General features: G+C 52.0%; 1 protein-coding gene across 2 annotated transcripts in view; it reads right to left on the bottom strand.

Moving 5' to 3' along the window:
* CRTAC1 (cartilage acidic protein 1) overlaps window positions 1-13,162 on the bottom strand; it is a 149,292-nt gene extending 136,130 nt beyond the window's left edge. For both annotated transcript variants that reach the window (XM_012654458.1, XM_012654460.1), the window contains exon 1: window positions 12,790-13,162. In XM_012654458.1, coding sequence (XP_012509912.1) covers window positions 12,790-12,813 — 24 coding nt within the window. In that variant the 5' untranslated portion in view covers window positions 12,814-13,162. The remainder of the gene's footprint in view (window positions 1-12,789) is intronic.
* Window positions 13,163-13,403: the final 241 nt, after the last annotated feature.

Genomic DNA, 13,403 nt, shown 5'->3' with positions numbered 1-13,403 from the left:
CACAAAGAGTGTGATACGCACCATCCAGGGGATAGACACACTTGAAGCTCGGACTTGGGGGGGAGGAGGGCAAGAGCAACATAGGTAACCTAAACATCTGTACCCCCATAATATGCAGAAACAAAAAAGAAAAAAAAAAAGAAAGATGAAAAGAGCTCCGCGGACGACGGTGCTGATGTTGCACAACAATGTAAATGTGCATAATGTCACTGAACTATACACTTAAACATCGTTAAAATGACAAGTTTTATGTTCTGTATATTTCACCACAATAAAAGAATACTAATACTTGGGTATCATCCCAAGATATTCTGACTTAATTGGCAAAGGATGCAGCCTGGGCATCAGATTTTTTAAAGCTCCCACGTGATTCTAATACTTCGCAAAATTTGAGAAGCACTGTTCTATTCCAGTGCTTTGGTGCTTCTTAAATGTGAATGTGTATGAATCACCTGATGGTCTTGTTAAAATGCAGATTCTGATTCAATAACTCTGCACTAGAGCCCAACATTCTGTATTTCTAATAGGCTCCCAGGTGGTGTAGGTGATGCCGTTCCATAAACTACAAAACTACACATCGACTATAGCAAGGTTCTCTACTACAGCTCCCAGTCGTGACACCAGGCAATATACTACAGTGAAGGTACAAGATTGGTTCACGAACATTCTCCTCTGCCTCTAGGTCTAAGGAGCTGAAATCAATCCCAGGGCTAGGCAATCCCCAGGGCTTCCCAGGCTCGGTTTATCTTTACACATTCAAAGTACTAGCTGTCTTCAGCTCAAGGTCAAATTACCACAGTGGGCAGGAGTGACAAGAGGGAGCAGGGTCGGAGCTGGAGGCTGTGTCAGGTCAAGGAGACAAGAGACAGGGACCATTAGGGGCAGAGCCTAGAGAGAACAGTATGGGCAGGGACTTGCAGGCGAAGATAGAGACGCATGTTCCCAGAAACCGTCATAGTATCCGGTACCTCGCAGGCACTCTGTTAATATTTCTTAAATAAAAGAAGGAAGGAATATGTCCAAATGATAACGCGAATCAGCAGAAACTGCTTGCGACTTGTCATAGTTGTTTAAAAACTGTTCTTTCTCTAAAGCAATGCTTCTCAAACCGTAATGTGCTTACCAATCACCTGAGGACCAAGTTAAAATGCAGATTCTGATTCAGTTGGTCTGGGGTGGCACCCGAGAGCCTCCATGCCCAACAGGCTGTTGGTGGATGCCTGGGCAAGACTAGACCAGTGGCCCTGAACCCCGGCTGCCCAAAAGAGTCACCCGGGGCAGGGCGTGCGTAGGGATATGCTGCTGCCCAGGTCCCTTGCCCAGTTTCTTGGTTTAATTGGTCCGGGGCAGGGTTTGGGCGCTGTGTATTTTTAGAAGCTGCCTAGATAATGTTAATGGACAGTCTGGGCTGAGAACCACTGCCCCAGACTCGTGGTTCCCCGATGGGAGTGTAAACTGCAATCTGATTTGAAGTGAAAAATGTCTCTGCTACCAAAATTCATCATCGGCTGGTTGAAGTACATAAAGAAAATCTATTTATCTAGGGAGTGTCAAAGGAGGAGGGGGCAGATGAAGTTTGGGGAAGAAAGCAGAGCAGGATGATACTGCCTGATGCACAGGGCAGCAGCACCCGGAGTGGCCTCGCATTTTACGTGGCTGACTCCGGAAGCCTCTTGTCACACCGCTGTGCACATCCGAATCCTTTGAGAGAATAGGTAGAAAGGTTAAAAATAGAATGAAAAAATAGGTTGAGCGGAACTTTTTTGTTTTCTTGACTGCTGTGTACCAAGCACCTATTGGGCATTAGAGTACTGTGAATAGTACTCACCCTGCTCGTGTCCCAAGCACCTACTGTGCATTAGAGCACTGTGAGTAGTACTCACCCTGCTTGTGTACCAAGCACCTCCTATGTATTAGAGCATTGTGAGTAGTACTCACCCTGCTCGTGTACCAAGCACCTACTGTATATTAGAGCACTGTGTATTAGAGTACTGTGTATTAGAACACTGTGAGTAGTACTCATCCTGCTTGTGTACCAAGCACCTACTGTGCATTAGAGCACTGTGAATAGTACTCACCCTGCTTGTGTACCAAGCACCTACTATGTATTAGAGCACTGTGAGTAGGTACTCACCCTGCTCGTGTACCAAGCACCTACTGTGTATTAGAGCACTATGTATTAGAGTACTGTGTATTAGAACACTGTGAGTAGTACTCACCAGCAGAAGTGACACTAGAGTAGTACATAGTACACAGTACTCCATACTCCATGCAGAGATGCAGTAGGGTGTAGGAATGCAAAGATGAATAAAACCTGGTCCTTGCCTTCAAGGAGTTCTCCGAGCAGCCAGTGCAGCAGCTGTGTAATCCTAGGTGTCACACCCTGAGTAAGGGCAATGGAAGGATCCCCTGGGGCACAGCAGCCCTGAGGAGGCTAAATATCAAGGCAGAGCTTGGGCAGAGGGGTGCGCAGCCAGAGCACACCGCGTCTCTGCAAGGAACGTGAGCTCCTCCTGTAGGGGAGGGGTGGAAGGGGAAAAGAGGGGTCTTCATAAAGGCCAGAGATGGTAGGACTTGTGTTTCAGGCTGTGAGAAGAATTGCTTTGCAATAATAATTTCTTAAAAATGCTCTATAAGCAAACTTTTTCAACGATCCTCAGCAAGATGGAGAGCAGGGGAGAGAGAGAAAGAGAAAGAAGCCAAAGCTTGGAGTCAGTGACCTGGACTTGGATCTCAACTCCACCGCACAGTAGCTAGTCACCTTGGGCCTTTCCTTAATCCTTTTCATCTTTGGTGTCTTCATCTGTAAGATGAGGATCATGGGACCTGCCGAGGTCTCAGCGGTTAAGTGAGCTATACAGGGAAGGCGTCCAGGGGGGCCAGACAGGAGGCAGCCTCCTTGCTCATTTCCCTTCCTTTTACGCAGAGAATTTGAAGGTTCGATGGCCTTCAGACATGGCTGTGGGTCACATGGAGCCAAACTCAGTCTTCTATGTCCTTGGGACTTTTCTGAATTGGGTCTGAAAACCAGTAACCAAGCAACCTGGACCGTCTGACGTTGGGTCAGGCAGCTGTGGGGTGAGGCTTCCAGGGCAATTTTCAGGGCAAGCGGCTCGTTCACAATTATTGAAAGAGCCAGGGACACACCCCAAGTTCTCGCAAAAACATGAGGTCCAAATGATTCAGATGCTGGGAACAAGCAGAGAACACAGACCCTTTCCAGACACTTCTAGGGATGCTGAGACATGCTGAGACATGAGGGAGAGGAACACTCTGCCCCACATGGGCTGGGCCACCAGAGACCCACAAAAGAGCTCCTGGAACTCAAGCAACATTGGAGAAGAGCTAACAGAAGCTGCCCTGGCTCATTCACCCGTGATAACACTTCTTGCGGCCCCTCGATGAGCCTGGCATCGTGCTAGGTCCAACATCCCAACATGGGCAGTACAGGGCAAGGGGTGCTGGGATGAGGGGCACAGAGAGATCTCAGTTAGCCAGCTGGGGGAGTTGGGGAGCGCTAGAGGAACTGTGCTGTCGCTGAACTTTGAGGATGCTACAGAGTTAGCTGGACAAGGAGAGACAGGAGAACGGGTGGGAAGGAAGAGCAAAGTAGACAGAGAGTGGACCCCTGCAAAGGTCGGGGGACCCAGCTGTTGCCACAGGCCCTGTGCCTGGGTCACACATTGGGCGGGAGCCATTGTTTCCCATCCCTTGTATTTCCTGCTGGAGGACTTTCCATCGGCCTGGAGCAGTGGTTCCCAACCAGGGCAATTTTGTTACCCTCTGTCCCTGGGGACATTTGGCAATATCTGTGGAGGCCTGGCCAGCCGATTCCCATCTCCATCTGCCCAAGCCCCACCCTTCCTCCCTCTCAGTTGGTCCTGAATCTGAGTCAGGGAGTGCGATGCCAGTCACTGGGCCCCTCCAAACCCCAGCACTGCCCCTGAGGCTGGAGATCTGGCATCATAGTTGCTCTGCATCCTTCACAACCACTGGCTCACCGAGGCAATTCTACTTCACAAACCTCTCAGAGCTGCCCAGTCTTTCTGTCCCTACTGCTAGGGATGTGACACAGCCCAACAGGTTGGAGAATGTCATGGCTGGAGGGGAGTGTTAGAAGGAATACTGTAGCAGTATAATGTGGAGAAGGCCACAAGAGGGCTGGAATGGAAACAGAGAGGCCGGGTAGGAGGCAAATATTGTGTGTGGCCCTAGTGAGCAAGAATGCTGCCATCCATCCATCCATTTATTCATTATTTCTTGGGCACCTACTCTCTGTCCCCTGTCCTGGTCTTCTGCATGGCCAGCCTGGAAGACAAACTGCAGAGATCTGCGCCTCCCCACCCTCCAGATGCGTACATGTCCTGTGCATCTTCCCCAGTGCCAAGAAAATATAGCCTTCCTCTTCCTTCTCCCTACCTGGAGAGAGCTCCAGTCACTGCCGGTGCCAGCACTCACGGACAGATAGGAGACTTGGTCCTGCTCCAGCAAAACACAGACAAAAGCTCAGGAGACCCAGGCTAGAAGGTGCCACAGAGGCCAGTGGGCTAATGAAATGGTGTTTCTGAAAGTGAGAGGACAAATGGAGTCTCCTAGCCTTAGGCACAGGCATAGTAGGTTCTTAATAAGAACTATTAAGTGCTCAGACTTCCAGTCCTGTAAAATGAGAAGTAATGCTTATCAGGTTGCCGTGAGGATGACGTGAGTTGCCGGCTAACTGATGAGCGCAGTGCCAGGCACAGAGACAGTCCATACGTGGTAGGTAACGGTAGCAATAATCACACTATTCCTACTACTACTATCTCTTGAACTTACGAAAGCATCTCAGGAGATGGAGTCTGGGCCCGCTAGGTGCTCCTCTTCCAGGAGTAGTTGACAAAGGTTGATTGGAAAGCTCTGGACTGTAAGCCTTTGAGGAATGGGCTTGCCTCTGTTACTAATCTGTCTAGAGACCCTACCCGAGTTCTTTGACTCCTTAATACCGCTTTCCATATGCAGAACCCTTCAGCATATTATGCTGTATACAACGTACATTCATTCTCCAAACATTTAGAAGACGCCTATGGGCCAGGTTAGAAATTATGAAGAAGGCATGGCCTCTGACCTCAAGGAGCTTCCGATCTTTCAGGGCTGAGTTGCCATACAGTGAGGTAAGTTCGGAGTAGCAACAGGTACAAAGTCCAGATGTAGGCCATGGGAAGGAGAGATTAACTAGCAACGTGGCTGGGAAGGGCAGGCAGGACAGGCTCTCTGGATAAAGTGAGCTGGGGTTCCGGGTGTGGAGAGCTGTGGCCCAAAGGCATGGGTATGAGACGGCTTGGTGCATGCAGCGAATGTAGTCACTGTTGCTGGATTCGGTGTCTGGGATGTGGGGTGGAAGAGAGAGAAGAGGGGAGGGCAGGGAGAAGGGTGGACACACAGTCTGGCATGCAGGCAGCCACTGGACCGGCAGAGCCTGCTGTGCCAAGGTAAGGAGCCTGGAGTCACACAGTAGGGGAGGTTTTGGAAGTTGGGTGAACACATGATCGATTTGCATTTTTGAAAGGGCATTTTAGACTTTGGGCAGCAGTGTGCAGGCTGGATAGGCTGTGTTGCTGAAAAGCAAGTGACAGTATCACAGAGGGGACTTGAACACTTTGGGGCGGGGGTGGGGCAGGGCCATCGGATGACCTCTTTCCAGGCCTACTAGTCTATGGGTCAGGTTTTCTTCCTAAATCATTTACAATGCATTAGTGGATCTTGCTATTTAAAAGCATCCTCCCAGGAATCTTTTTGCAAAGCAATGATTCACTCTCTAGTTTGTCTTCAGTGGAAATCCAAATTTTCATCTATTCTACCAGCTTAAAGCGAGGTAAACCTGCACGAAGCTTCCTTGCAGCAGGCTGGTGGGAAGGAGGGTGGGGAGCAGCCAGAGGGTGGTGAAGAGGAAGAGAAACTCGGCCTTGCCCACCATCTCATGGGGTGGGCCTCGCACGGGGCCCTCAAGCCCTGCTGGACCAGTGGGACCCTCAGAGGTCTGCACAGCCCTGGTGCCAAGTGCCAGCTCTGGGAAACAGCTAGAAGGGAAGCAGGCATCCCTGACTGAGGCTAGTTTGGAGAGCCACTTTATACCAAGGGCCACCTCTGCCCCAGAATGGCCACCTTCATTCACTTACTCATTTGTGCACCCACTGAGCCCTTCTACGTGCCGAGCGCCATGCCAGGCACTGAATCTGCAGCTGAGAACAAATGGCAGTGTCTTCCCCGTACTGTTTACAAGGCAGCATTTCTCCTTCTTGGAGACTCTTATATCTCCACCTGCAAGAGCCTCTTTAGATATACACAGCTTCTCAGATGAAAGGTGCATGATTATGATTTCTAAGAAAGAGGCTGTTCTTAGAGACCAGGGTGAGAGGGAATGACATCACTTAGAGAAAGAAACTGCCAGTGATGGGAAGGGCCTGTCACCCAACTCCTCTGATTACAGGGGCTGACCTCCAGAAGCCGAGGGACCTGCATCGGGACACACAGGAGATGCATGGCTGGAATCTATGTAGTGATGCTCCCACGTGGGTAGGGAGGGATGTAACCTCAGTCCCCCAGGGGGGCCTCAAGTGACTTCCTACCTCTAATCCTGAGCACAAGGAGGACAAGACAAGGGCTGCACCTTGTGTGACAAACACCAACTGAGGCTGTTCCCACCAATCTTATAAGATCTCCTCTGCCCATTCGGCAGGGGAAATTCGGGCTCCCAGGCCTGTTCCCCCTCCTGAGAGTCATGTCAAGATTTGCATAACATGATGGGTCCTTTAAGGTAGCGATACACCAAAGGAGGGCTGGGGTGCCAATGCAGAAATCTCCGTGGAGGTGGCTGCTCTCTAGGCAGGCAAAGGCTGATGTAAGGGAGAGAAGAAGTCCCTGCAGGCTCTCCTCTGGTCTCTGGTCTCCGGGACACTCCCAGAGCTCAGCAGTGATTCCCACGACCTTGTCACTGTACTTGTCAGGTGCAAACAAAGATAAGAGTAACTGGAAACAACAGAGAGGGTCATTTTATACTCTCCGCACTCTCGATTCTTCTATAGCTAATTAAAGTAATATGTCAAAATGTCCCTTGGAAGAGCTCTTTAAGAATATGTCTGTTAAGTAAACAAGGTTTTACTAATTAATGACACACCTTCCCATCCCTCATTGAAGTTCCTTGCAGAACTTCCCCATGCCAAGAGGGCTGAGTAGGAAAGGGTGGCAGAGAAATCGAAGTTGCCATCTCTCTTTCTCACAGGGAGTGGGGACAAATCCAGTCTCTTGTCATTTGTGGAGCTATCAGTTTCTCCTCCGGATGTTGATCAGATTTCCTGGGCTGGAACCAACTTACAGGGCCACGGTACTGGAATTTTTCCAAGAAGTAAACGCTTTGTTTCTTACGAAGTCAACATGATTTCTTTCAAGGAAAATTTTTATTTTTTTTTTAAGTGTCTAGGGTTTTCGAAGGGCAAATCTAAAGAGAATGATTACGATGTACTTATCTTTTGCTAAGACCACCCCCCACCACACACACACTCATGGAGAGCCAAGGGCGTGGGGGAATGATGTGTCCAATACGGTCCAATGAGTCAGTGGCATAGCCAGAAATAGAACTTGCCAAACTGCCCGATTCTTAATACCAGCAATATTAATATAGTCTCCTTATAATTTTCTAAGTGTTTTCACAGCTCACATTTAATTTTCACAACAACTTTGGGAGAGTCTGGGTAAGTCAGTCTCAGGGGAGAACAGATCTGAATGCCAGACCAGCTTCTGCCACTTGCTCTCTGTATGACCCTGGCTGGTCCCCTCTCCTCTCTGGATCTCAGTGTCATCAGCGGTGAAATGGGAGAACTGGATTGAGTCCTTGTAAAATCCCTCCCACCGCTCACGTGCTGTGATTCCAAGCTACAATGCTCTAGTCCGTGGTTTCTCAAATCTTGGCACTATTGACATTTTGGGCCACATAATTCTCTGTTGTGGGGCGTGTCCTGTGCGTCACAGGTGGTTTAACATCATCCCTGGCTTCTACCCAGTAGATACTAGTAGCACCCCTTATCGGAGTTCTAATAGTAAAAAATGTCTCCAGACATTGCCATATGTCGGTATGTGTTGGGGGGGGGCTGTAACTCCTCTAGTCACTGTCCAAGGACTTCAATAAGGTCAAGATCATGAGTGGTTCAGTGGAAAAAAGGTTTTCCTGACCCTCCTTTTTCCCAATCCCTTCACACCTTTCTGCACTTTTCAAACACAACCTCTCAGCTCTTTGCTGCTTCTCGTTTCTTAAATGCCCTAAGTGGTCCAGGGTGTGTTTGGTGTGATAATGAACCAATTGATTTCATACTTTCTCCTAAAAAGAGTTCACAGGTTTATGTCCCCTAAGCAACCAGCCAGGCTCTCCAGAAATTCCTAGCAGAGCCCAGGCTGGCCTGGAAGCTGTATCTGCAGCCTGCAGGAGGTTTGGTGAGCACGGATTTGTCAGCACTCTTAAATCACTGGGCTCTGAGGAAGGCTTCTCCCAGCAGAAAGATCCTTCCTTAGGAATCAATGGCTCAGGGCCCTCCATCACATTCAGAATTATCCTGGGACCTGTAAAATTTCTTTTTCCCAAGCATGGCAGAACCCCAGAGTGAAAACCCTGAGGTGGGGGAGGGGAAAGGGCAAGGAGGGAGCCCTGCCAAGAAGGCCTTGCCCATCAGCCCCGATGTTGCTGTGAGCAGAGGCTGATGTGCAAACCTGGACACTCAGCCTCACCTGCTGGGACAAAGACGACCCTGGGGGTTCCTGATGCTTCAGCAGGAATAGCCCCTTCCAACCAAATACCTCTTTACACCTTACCAAGGGCAGAGGCACACTAAAGATTGTCTCCCTCAATCTTTGCTGCCCTATCCCCATCACGTGGTTGCCAGCTTCACCATGTAGCAGAGGAGGAAACTGAGGCATGCAGAGGTTTAGTGGTCTGTCCAAGGTCTCTAAGCCAGGAAGCAGGGAGCCAGATTCTAAGCCTATGTCCTTACCATTACAGTGAGAGTGGGGTAAGGACCAACCATCTAGTGGGGCTCGGGAAAGGGACCACTCCTTGTTTTCTCAGAGTCTAACGCCACTTCTCAAACTCTATACCTCCTTCCCCATTCAAACAACAATCCACAGAGCTCGTGTTATTGCTGTATTTTACATAATTATATTCCTCTGGCTTTATCTAGAACTAGACCAAGCCAAGGCAGGCACATTTCTCTAGCTAAAGCTGGGAGCGGAGAGGATCTCAAGTACAGCCTCTTGGGATTCCACTTTAAAGAAAGGGGCTGTTGCTCTCTGGTGGCCCACATTATCCTGCCACCTCCCTTGTCCCCCTGAAGATGAAGACCCAACCTGTCTGTGAGTGCGAAGGAGATGAGAAGACTTGAGCATCTTCCCTGGCACAAGCATCCCTTTCGTGAGTCTTAGGGAGAGAAGAGGATTCTGCCTGTCAGAGTTCTGGCCGCAGTGGGTTCCTCATCAGGATGGGCCACACCAAGGTGTGCTGAGGCTCCGAGGGGAACCCAGAGAAAGTCCATACAATATGCAAGGAAGCTAGGTGGGGAGAGGAAAACGAGGGGGCAGCCCACAGGCCACTCAGCAAACCTCCTTCCCAGTGCCCAGCTCAGATGTCGACAGCCAGACTCATAGAAGAGAAGAAAGGGCAATGGAAATGGTAGAAGCTTCCAGGTCACCCAAGAAGCGTGAACATGAGGATTTTGCAAAAATAGAACATCCTAGCTCTCTGACCTTGAGCTAGGAGCAGCAAGGATGGGGGAAATAGGCAAATACTCTTTGGAAACTCTCCAATTCATCTAGGATCTGAGTATGGGAGGTCCCACCGGCAGTGGTGTGGCTGCAGGACAGAGAGACCCCATTCCAGCAGCCCTTAGTGGAGGAAAAGAAGAGCTCCAGGCTTGGGTTCTAAGACCACTGTGAGGGACTGGGCACTTCTGATTCCTAAACGTATGGACAGGAACCTGGAGTTACATGGCTTTTACCTAAAACACTACTGAGAATACTGAGACAAGACAGTGGAGGAATGATAAAGAACAATTAGGGATATCTATGACTTACGCATGTACATTACAAGAACTTTCTCTCTTCTCACCTCCTCACTCTAAATAACGATTCAAAGGAAATCTCCCAAAATTTACTAGACGTTATTAATTTATTAAGGTCTGGGCAGTCAGTAATTCCAAGTGCCTACTGTATAGGGAACATATATCCCCTTTCATAGTGAAGAGGAAGCAGGTCACTGGGGTGGAGAGAGCTCTGCAGAGAGCAGGAGTCCTAGGAACTAGTCCCATTTCTTCCACCAAATAGCCATGTGACCTTGGGCAATACATTTGCCTTTATTAGGCTTCAGTTTTCTCATCTGTAAACTAAGCGTGCATGTGAGCATTGGGGATGGGATGGGGTGGACTAGATGCTCTCCGAGGCTCCTTTCTTCTAGCTCTAATGTTCTTGGACTCTGAGCCCTTAAAGAACTCAAAGACTACACCAGCGCCAAGCACAAAGGAATGATCTCAGAGAGCGGGTGGGGCTGGGTACCAGCTCTGTTTCCTTGGAATGTTGTCCTTGCACCTGGCCCATTGCACCTAAGGTCATAGGACCACCTGAAGTCCAGGAAGCATGTGGTAGAAGGTCTCCAATCACAGTGTGATGGTTGAGGGTTGTGGCCTGAGCTGGCTTAAAGCATGAAGTTGCTATGGCCAGTGAAGGACAAGAAGTGAGAAAGTCAGTGGTCCTGAGCCAGGTACCTTTGGCGCCCCCTACTGGACACCAAAAGCCTGCTCCACCTTTAAGCTTCCAACACCTCAGCAGGCAGCAAGGAAGCCTGAGAACCCGAGACTGTCACAAGCTGCTTAGTAGGACTGTCTTCCTGGTAGGTGGCCTGATCGCTACAAGAGTCTTATGTTTCACTCGGTAGAATTACATAGGCCATTGGTCCGCATATTTCCAGGGGCACCCTTGTGCAGCCATAGGACGTCTTAACCAAACATCAAGGTGCCAAGAAATAAACATCAAGGTTCAGAACACCAGGTGCAGCCCAGATGGAGAGAAGGGGAGAAAGAGCAACAAGCAGGTATTTCGCTGCACAAGTCCCCAGTGGTGAGAAGGTCTTTGGAAATGCTGCAGAAAAATGTAGACTGCAGGCAGAGGAAGGACTGGGGTTTGGGATATGGATCGACAGCCCCTGTAAAAGATCTCCAGGCTGGAGCAGCTACTCTAGGAATCTGAACACCCATGTTCATAGATCGGGTAAGGTGAAGGAGACAGCCCCAACTGAACGGTTGCAGAGCAGGTAACCACCACTCCGCCTTCGACCTTCTCCAGAGTCCATTAGTACCAACTGGAATATTCTAGTTGGGGTCCTCTGTGTCAGCAACAAGACTTTAAACTCCCTACATTGACTCTTAAATTGACTTTAGGACCAGCAGCCAGAAGGATGTTCTTAATCAAGTCAGAGAGAGAGAACACTTTCTCGAGAACCATATTGGAACAGCTGCCATGTCCCCACTTGTCAGCCTCCACCTCTCCCTCTCCGTGGCTGAGAGGTGCAGGCTGATCCTGAATTAGCTCTAATTCAGTCTTGGGTATCTCCCCAAGTCATCAGGGTCTAAAATCTCCCATCAGTAGCTTTTCCCACATGACTTTTTCCTTGACTCAAGACAGCACCATAGAGCTGTCCTCTATTGCCGGAACACTCTTCCCTTCTTTTCCACCTGGTTTCACTTAGGAAGTCCTGCACTCATCCCAGGAGATACCTCGAGTGTGGATCAAGAATGTGTCCTGCCAGGAGAATGCACGCACCTCCTGGGACCCAGAGAAGCCACACCAGGTATACCCACCAGCAGCAGAAGCAGCAATATTCATTAGTCATTCCCGGAGGAAGCTCCCCCTCCTCAGCCCTAGGAGCATTTCCCCGCCACTCCGGGAGGCTCCATCCAGGCTGGGATGACTTTGAATTCTTGAGTTGGTTTCTGCAGAAGCAGGACTAACAAGGGCTCCCAACTACTGTACTGCACAGAAGCGCGCTGCATTGCTGGGCATGACCCCAAGCCCGGCCTGCTGCCCCATCAAAGCCCCCGAGTGCTCCCACGGGGTCAAGGGGGCCCCTAATTCCCCTGGAATGCCTGAAGCAAGCTTGCCTCAGACAGCCTGAAAGCGAGACCACACCTCGGTCCAGCAAAAGGCGGCTGGCAGCTACGTCGCGCGCGGGGCTGGCTCCCGGAGCTCTCTGCCAGCCAGCGCTGTGCCCGGGAGCTCGGCCTCCCCCGGGAAGAAGAGCCAGCCTCCCGGGGCTCTTCCCCAGCCCAGAAGCGTAGGCACTCGGCCGACGCTAGTAGCTTCCCCAGCCCGGAGCTCAGCTTGGCTGGCTGGGTGACTCCCCCATTCCCCTGGTGCATCCTCCTCACCTGCTCCGCCTCCTCCCAGCCCCGGCGCCCCCTCCCCAAATAGCTGACCTCCAGTGCGCCCCAACACCTTCCCTGCCAACTGCGTGCCGTCGCCCCCACCCCTCGGCTCCCACCTCTCCGCCACCTCCAGCCCGGCGCCCCCCTCGCCCCCAGCCCGCGGGGGAGGCTCAGCGCGCCAATCGAGTCCACCGCCTCTCGGCAAGTTGGGAGCAAAGCCGCCGCCTTCGCGATTCGGTCTTCCCTGGTTCCCAGGCGGCATCCCCGCCAGCCCTGCGGGCGGATCCGGAGGGGCGCGGAGGCTGGAGAAACTTTCTCCGCCTGAGGGGTGGGGGCACGGGGAGCGGGTACTCACGCCGGGGGCAGCGCTCGCAGCCATCCTCCGGCTCTCTCAGCCCGGCCGCCTGGGGGCGTCGCAGCGCGGGCGCTCGCTGCCGCCTCTGCCGCCGCCTTCCAGCTCCCAGCCCCGGTCCCGGGCTGGCCTCGAGCCTCCCGCCCCGACGCCGCGCGCTCGCTTTATACAACTCCACTCGAGCGCGCCCCGGCTTATGTAAAGGCTGGCGGAGGCCCGCAGCCAATGGCGCGACAGCTGGAGCCGCGGGCCCCGGGTGGAGGGCGCCCGCGCGGCCAATCGCGTCCCGGGGAGCCAGGGGAGCCGGGTGGGGGAGGGGGCGCCTCCCCGCGCTGATTTAGGAGCCGGGATTGCGGTGGCAGCAGCCGGCAGCCAGGCTGGCCCGGCGCGGCGGGCACTGGGGTGGGCGGCGGCGCAGGCGGCGGCGAGGGCGGGCGCCCCCCGCGCCCCACCGCCGCGTCGCGTAACCTTCAGGAGGCAGCGGGGCCTGGCGAGGGGGGAGAGGGCGCCTGGCGGGGTGCGGGGCCCCGGGCCGGCGGGAAGCAGGTGTCCCTCGGGAGTAAGCGCCGGGAAGGAATGGGAAGGCGGAGGGGAGGGCGGCCAGCCCCAGGACCCCG

This window comes from Propithecus coquereli, unplaced genomic scaffold (assembly GCF_000956105.1).
Source record: "Propithecus coquereli isolate 6110/MARCELLA unplaced genomic scaffold, Pcoq_1.0 Scaffold440, whole genome shotgun sequence".
In the NCBI taxonomy this organism is placed as follows: Eukaryota; Metazoa; Chordata; class Mammalia; order Primates; family Indriidae; genus Propithecus; species Propithecus coquereli.
The sequence above is the reverse complement of the archived record's forward strand: the minus strand, read 5'-3'. Positions and strand labels throughout refer to the sequence as shown.